This window comes from Sinocyclocheilus rhinocerous, unplaced genomic scaffold (genome assembly GCF_001515625.1).
Source record: "Sinocyclocheilus rhinocerous isolate Xijiao unplaced genomic scaffold, SAMN03320098_v1.1 scaffold299, whole genome shotgun sequence".
In the NCBI taxonomy this organism is placed as follows: domain Eukaryota; kingdom Metazoa; phylum Chordata; class Actinopteri; order Cypriniformes; family Cyprinidae; genus Sinocyclocheilus; species Sinocyclocheilus rhinocerous.
This window is the reverse complement of record NW_015652998.1, coordinates 3,391,350-3,399,373: the sequence shown is the minus strand read 5'-3', so window position 1 is coordinate 3,399,373 and position 8,024 is coordinate 3,391,350. Positions and strand designations below refer to the sequence as shown.

The 8,024-nt window shown below is 37.1% G+C and overlaps 1 protein-coding gene across 2 annotated transcripts in view; it reads left to right on the top strand.

The window, feature by feature from the left end:
• The first annotated feature begins 2,507 nt into the window (after positions 1-2,507).
• Positions 2,508-8,024, top strand: part of LOC107715419 (tetratricopeptide repeat protein 1-like) — a 12,459-nt gene continuing 6,942 nt past the window's right edge. Inside the window, exons 1-7 of one of the 2 annotated variants that reach the window (XM_016521556.1) lie at positions 2,508-2,600; positions 3,134-3,650; positions 3,749-3,809; positions 5,478-5,590; positions 5,993-6,029; positions 6,230-6,378; positions 7,179-7,233. In XM_016521556.1, coding sequence (XP_016377042.1) covers positions 3,162-3,650; positions 3,749-3,809; positions 5,478-5,590; positions 5,993-6,029; positions 6,230-6,378; positions 7,179-7,233 — 904 coding nt within the window. In that variant the 5' untranslated portion in view covers positions 2,508-2,600; positions 3,134-3,161. Of the gene's footprint in view, positions 2,601-3,080; positions 3,651-3,748; positions 3,810-5,477; positions 5,591-5,992; positions 6,030-6,229; positions 6,379-7,178; positions 7,234-8,024 lie in introns of both variants that reach the window. The other variant, XM_016521557.1, reaches the window with a different exon arrangement.

The following is an 8,024-nucleotide window of genomic DNA, read 5'->3' as shown; positions in this document are numbered from 1 at the left end:
TCATATCACTCACTCACTATTTAACACTCAATCTCACTCCTTTCAAACTGCCGAGTATTGTATGCGCTTATCGCCAGCAGTGATAGCTACTTTACAGAGCCCTCGTTAGTTTCCCAGTCCTAGCCTAGTCTTGCCCTGTCTGTTTTCTTGGTTTCTGATCTTTGCCTGTTTTCCTGGATTTATCCCTCTAGTCTCGCCCTTTTGATTCTGTTCGCCGATCGTTGACCTACGCTAGCCCTAGGATTATTCTTGTGTCTTGCCCGCCAGATCCCTGTTTGCCATTGTTCGACCCTGCCTATGTTTCTGACCTCTTCTGCTTTAAATAAAAGCTTGCACATGGATCCGCACGTCTCATGTCTTGTCAGCCCCATAACAGCAACTTACTGAAATGCTATTTAAACATTATTATTCTTCTTCTGAGACTAAAATGATCAACTTTAACTCTACAGACTCCAAACTCAGCCCAGCTCTTCAGACTGATCTGACCGAGTGTGCTATATCTTTTCTAACTGATCGGACTTATGGTTTTCATAAAAATTAATATTAAAAATCATAAAAATCCCATAGACTTACATTGAAAAGTCTTGGCTCATCTGAACATTCCGTCAAACTCCAACTGTCAAAATTCAAATCTAAACACACTGAAGCCCATTAGACTCAATCAGACTTCCCTTCTATTTCTAACCCATTCAAACTCATCTATCTATCTATCTATCTATCTTCATAGCAACACTGTAGCAACTATCCAAACCAACCTAGCAACCACCCCAGGTACCCTAGCAACCGCATACTAATCATGCTAATGACACGCTAGTCACTTGCTAATCATGTTGGAAACATGCTAACGACATGATAGTCACTTGCTAATCATGCAAATGACATGCTAGTCACTGGCTAGTCATGCTAGCAACAGGCTAGTCACTTGCTAATAATGCTAGCGACATGCTTGTCACTTGCTAATCATGCTGGAAACATGCTAGCGACATGCTAGTAACTTGCTAATCAAGATAGCAACATGCTAGTAACTTGCTAATCATGATAACGACATGCTAGTCACTTGCTAATCATGCTGGAAACATGCTAGCGACATGCTAGTAACTTGTTAATCATGCTAGCAACATGCTAATCACTTGTTAATCATGCTAGCAACATGCTAGTCACTTGCTAATCATGATAGCAACATGCTAGTAACTTGCTAATCATGCAAGCAACACGTTAGAAACATGCTAACAACATGCTAGTAACTTGATTATCATGCTAATGACATGCTAATCACTTGCTAGGCATGTTAACAACATGCTAGTCACTTGCTAATCATGATAACAACATGATAGCAACATGCTAGTCGCTTGCAAATCATGCTAGCAACATGCTAGTAACTGACTAATCATGCTAGCAACATCCTAGAAACATGTTAACGACATGCTACTAACTTGTGTAGAAGATTTTTATTGGTCAAAATATGAACTAATCAAGTATAATCAATGTGAATCTAGCCATTTATGTATCAAGTTATTCTACTGTTATAATCATGTATCTGCCTGTGTGTGAGGCCTGCATGAGAATGGAATGTGCAGACAGTGCAGGGGTACAGTATATGGTGGAGCTGCACACTCTATTTGGACATTAGACAAAATATATGATGAGACCTCCTTGGTGCAGACATTACAAAAATACAGTATATGGTAAAGTTGCATGTCCTGTTTTGACATTAGACAAAATATATGATGGGGCCTCTTTAGTAATGGAACATAAATTGGGGCCATATGTATGAAACATGGGCACGCCTACGGAAAGCACTGTATAAAAGAAAGTACAGACACAGACTCGATAGATTGTTTTGCAGAGCTTTCTCGGTTTTATTGTCTCTTGATAATAAAATCTCTTCTGGCATCAAAACCCAAAGACTCTGAGAATGATTTCTCACAGCACCGGCAGAAGCCACCACGCTTGCTAATCATGCTAGTCACTTGCTAATCATGCTAGCAACATGCTAGTTACTTGTTAATAATGCCAGCAACATGCTAGCGACATGCTAATCATGCTGGAAACACACTAGCGACATGCTAGTAACTTGCTATTCATGCTGGTGACATACTAGTCACTTGCTAATCATGCTAACAACATGCTAGTTTACTATTTCTTATCTATTTATCTATCTATCTGTCTATTTATGTACTTATTTTCTGATAGATTGTATTGCCTTCAAAACTTTAAAACTACTTCAAATTAGTTAAAACTGAAAACCCTCAAACTTTAAGCTTTTAAAACGACTTCAAACTTTCTGGCTAGGCTTTTTCAAGCCAACTGAAAGTTTGTCTTGACAAACTTTTTTTTATCTAGTTATTATTATTATTCCTCTTCTCTGGGCTGTGAGGGATTTGAGCTGTAGATGGAGGAGCTGAACACGCAGCAACATCGAAAGCTCGAGTCCTGATAGGTCTGGGGAACAGGGATATAATATAATCTCTGCTCCATTACCGAAAGTAGATGGCGGTAGAGCTCTATTTAAGAATGCGAACCGCCAATAAAAAAAAACGAAGAAGAAGGAGATTAACCGGAAGAGACGTTATGGCTCGTTTCTAGAAAGTGAGGAAGAGGTACTGAGTGATTGTTTTTATCTAAAATGCTCTGTTTTAAAATGTTTTTTCATACTACTTGTAAATATGAAAACAGATGAAAATTTAAATGTTAAAATAATGGATTCGTGTTTCCCAAGTGCACAGCTGATAAAGTGAAATCAGTCCTGTTAACACATGAGCTAATAGTATTGTCTGAATTATTAATGCAAGCTGCTACATTCCATAGGCGAATGTTGGTATGGTTTCTCTTTTTATTTAATACATGCATGCAGAAACAGTTTAGTATAATCTATGTATATTACGAGGCATGTCAGGTCTAAAGTAAGCAAGACATTTATGTTGATGACAATAGGGCGAGTCAAAACCAGTTTATCAAAGTCTGTTGTGATGTTTATTACATACTTGCTTTATATGGCTGTATGAAATTGAATGGGAATGCTGTTGTTTTTTTCTTCTTCATATGAGCTAAATGTATGATCATTTTAATTTGTTTTGCAGTGTTGGAGGTGCATATGATTTGAGGTCATTTACTTTACTTAAATACTGTTTAGGTTGTGGTGACAGACAGCACAACTCCAGATGGAGATTGAGTCTGAGACGCTCTCAGCTGCTGTGGCTGACACCTCAAAAGTGTCAGAGACCAGAGAAACCACTACAGACCCTGAGGAAGACTGTTTCTATGACTGCGAGGACAAGTTACCTGGAGAAGATGGACACACTGACGTTAAATGCACAGAGAGGGAGCACAGCGACAAGCTGGAGTCAGATGACAGGACAGAAAGCATGAATGGCATTGACCGGTTGTGTTTGGATAACACATCAGCAGAGGATACTGAAGGGCACGAGGACCATTCGGCTGAAAATAGACATGACTCATTAACAAAAGACCTAAGTCATGGGAAAGAAAGTGATGAAGAACAGGAGAAATGGGAGGGGTTTGTGGAGAGCGATGAGCAGAGAGAGGGTGACTCCGATTCAGAATTTAAAGAAGAGACGGTCAATGTGAACGAACATGATGAGGAATACCTGCGTGAACTGGAGAAAGACCTGACGGAAGAAGAAAAAGAGGTGAGCGTTATTATCCACTTATTATCCACTTATCCAGTTCTGCCTGTACCTTTTTTCACACAATTGTCATTGATATTCTCTCTCTTTTTTTTTTACAGAGCAGAAGAAAGGAGAGTTTAGAGCTGAAGGAGAAGGGCAACACACAGTTTAAGAGTGGAGGTAAGACAATCCCACAGTCAAAGATAAGCATTCACACTTATTTTAGTGGCACTAACTTCTGTTTATGAATGAATAGTTCATTATATATATATATATATTTCACAATATAACTGTTTTTACCATCTAATAAATGCAGCCTTGGTAAGCATAAGAGACTTGTTTAAAAACACTTACAAAGCCCAAACATTTTTCTGGTGTTTTGATGTGATCAAAATGAAAAGATTAGGGATGTAACGATTAACCATTTGAAAATCGATTCAAATATGTGACTATTCAAATCGGTTGAGATGCCAAACAAATCGCGATATAATGGGAGTAGGAGTTTATATGAATGTATCTCTGAGGGGAACTGACTATCTTTAGAAAAGCTTACGTGGTATTTTCTTTTCATCTTGCCGCTGAACAATGCATATTACAACCCTCTACGCACACCTTGGCAATATAATCGCCATTGGCTAGTAAATTTTTTTTGTTTACTCGCCAGACTGATATACTATTTTACACACACACACACACACACGTTTACTTAGCTATCTAAATGGGGACATTACATAGACTTCGATTGTTTTTATATACAGATAGTTGCTCACTTTTGGGTACAAATTTGTCCCCAAAATATGGTTAAGTACACACACACACACACACATGATTCCACCCAATCAGCTTATCTTTGTAAAATGGAACAGCTTCTTAAATAACTGAATGTGCACTCTTAACTTCAGCAAATCAAGCATTATATTATGATAATTAAGCACTATTTAATGATATAGAACTAAAACTTGGTAACCATGAATGAATGCATATTTGTCATTTTAACTGAACTTAGGACTGGTGGTGGTGTTTAAGATATTGTTGGTCATAGGTAATATAGTAATTATTATTAAAAGATACTACTACTACTACTATTATCTGCTGGGTTCATGAATATTAATCACGTTGTCAGCATTCGCTGAACTGATTTGCTGAAATCAAAACGCCACCTGCTGTCAGAGAGTGAATCTGCGTCTCATTCAGCTCGTCTGCTCTTTCGTTCGGACATGTTTTATGTAGTATAGTTTCACAAATCTAAAGTCAGACCATTCTGTTTTTGCTTCAAATTTCGAAATTATACAGTCTCATTTAGATTAAAAACTACTCATGTATGCTGCATCTTTGTTTGGATGATGATTAAAATCCAGTGGTTGCCTCTAATTTTAAATGGAAAGAGCACAGACAAAGCCTTAGTTTGCTCATACTAAGAGATTTCTTTTATTTGTGTAACTTGTTTGATTTGGGGTTTGTTTTAAAATTTCAATTTAGTTTTGTTATATTTCAATTTCACAAAGAAACGTGCAGCAATAGCCTAATAAAACGACACCTTTTCATTTACTGTATGTCTTCAATCTCATTTTGTAAAAAAAAAAAAAAAGTGAGAAAATCGAATCGTGAAATCAAAATTGTGAAACGAATCGTGAGTTGAGCGAATCGTCACATACCTAGAAAAGACCTGTTCGAAAATTTTATGTGCTACAGACGATACCAACATACTTGTTTGGAACGAGAGTGAATAAATGATGACAAATCTTTTGTTTTAAGCTAAACTATCCCTAATGTTTTTTTTGCATTGAGGCTGTTTCTTAGATTTGAAAGATATTGTGGATGAGCTTCTGACATTGTCATTGTTTACAGAGCACATAGAGGCTGAAGAGTCTTACACAGCCGCTCTGAGAGTGTGTCCTGTGTGCTACAGTAAAGAGAGATCCATACTCTTCTCTAATCGAGCTGCTGCACGCCTGCATCAGGTGAACTTTTGGTTGTTTTGTGCAGATTTGTGTATATTTCTTTATTTTATTTTATAAACCCGTTTTGTCCCCGAGAACTATTGTTTGTTTAAATGTCCTCTGAGGACATAGTGTTTACTCGCTGTACTGCACCACATAGATATAGCTTAAAATGTGTTCTTATAATCATATGTACACAGTTTTTTTTTTTTTGCATAAGCTTGAATCGATGACTTGATGGTTAATAGATTTAGTATTTTGAATGTATTGGAACCAGTCCAGTGTAATAGCATTTGATACAATCATTACTTTGAGGGTTCAAATGCTATTTGTCTTCCAGTGTTTTTGTATGTGATTATCCAAATGTTCATTTATTTATTCATAGTTTTGCATAACAACTTTATTCATAATTTTATCTGCCAGGATAAAAAAGACAGCGCTATCAGTGACTGCTCTAAAGGTGAGAGCATATCCTGTGCACATTGTGTTCTGTATCCAGAGAAAGTACACGACTCACAACACACATTTTATGGCAATTTTTTTTTTTTTTCTGTCTCTGATGTATATCTTAATTTCCTTTTCCTGTAGAAGTGTAATTTGACATTTGAACTGCCATGACTTAAAGTCATTTGAGACCGTGTAATATCTTGTCTTCCACAGCCATAGAACTAAATCCAAATTATGTCCGTGCCATTCTGCGGAGAGCAGAACTCTACGAGAAGATAGACAAGCTTGATGAAGCTCTAGAGGACTACAAAACTGTCTTCGAGAAAGACCCGGGCATCCCTGCAGCTAGAGAGGCCTGTATGGTGAGCGTTTCGACGTCAAGGGTTCTCATCGTTTTTGACTCCAAGGCCTGCATTGTCCACAACAATATTAGAATTCTCAAAACACTGCTAGTTACTGTAAATTATATATTTGGGTTCCCACTCTTTTTAATCCGATGATTCTACATCACTTTTCCAGTTGTTAATGATTTACAGGATAAGTATTATTAAAAATAGCAGATAAATTATTTTATAGCTTGGCATAACTAGTTAAACATACATTCTTCATAAAAATTACCATGGTGTTTTAAATGAAGACTTTCCCACTTGGAAGTCTGCTGAGGTTGAATTAAGCTTGAATATATCCATCATCTAATGCAGGGGTGGCGAACGTCAGTCCTGGAGAGCCGCAGCCCTGCAGAGTTTTGCTTCAACCCTAATCAAACACACCTGAACAAGCTAATCAAGGTCTGAAGGGTTACTAGAAAGCTACAGGCAGGTGAGTTTTAATTGGGGTTGGAGCTGTACTCTGCAGGGCTGTGGCTCTCCAGGACCGGAGTTCGCCACCGCTGATCTAATGCATGTGTTGCATTGTCATTTGAAAATGACATATGTCTGATTCCGTTTAATATTTCATGATCTCAAATCAACAGCCTCAAAATATGGTGTTTTGTGCACAATGAATCAACGAGAATGTATACCGGTTTTAAACAACATAAGAATGAGCAATTGAAACTGATTGAAAAGTGAAAACTCAAACTTTTTTTTTTTAAGACTTTGTTGTCAGGACATCACGGTATCTTTCTAAGTCTCGAAATTTCTCTTTCTATTCTCTTTCACAGAGATTGCCACGGCAAATTGAAGAGCGAAATGAGAAGCTGAAAGAAGAGATGATGAGTATGATTAAGTTTTTCTTATAAAAAAATATATTGTGATTTATTTTGTTTCATATTGCAATTGTGAAATGACATTTCATTTCATATAAAAATGTCTTCTATTGCTACCTCTGAGACATCCAGACACTAATAAAAAGTTTGTACTGCTAAGAAAACAAAATTTTAAGGGAGTTCACACTTGGGTTCACTCTTTACAAGAACACTACAAGTTGCAATACAAATATTTATGTCTTAAATTCTTCTCTTTCAATGTTCAAACTCCCGAGCGTTTAACATGTCAAATCCTCAAGCTTTTAATAATATTGGTGAAATGCTGTAAACCAAATTATGCAAAATTATTCCCAAATGCACATTAAACTCACACCATTTGCAGAGATGAAGTTTGTGAGAAGAAGCATTTACCGTGAACGGAGCTGCTCAGAAAACACATTATTATAAGCTGCACGCAACTAAATGAATACAGTGCTGCTCTTCACTCTGAAACATGCGGTGCAGCAGACTATTATACTTCTTTAATTAAATTGCAGTGTTTGATTTGATAATTACAGTATTCTGAATACTTTATCACATAAAAGCACATGTAAAATCCCCCCAAAATATTAGTACTAAATAGTGCTGGGCGGTATACCGGTTCATACAGAATACCGGTGTTTATTTTTGTTATGATATTAATTTTTTAAATACCGCAAAATGTATGTCGCTTAAACAACGTTTGGAACGCGACACTGTTTGAAAGGGGTCCCTGTTCACTGGTGCACTGTGGTGAGGGCACAGCTGTATGTGTTACTAAGC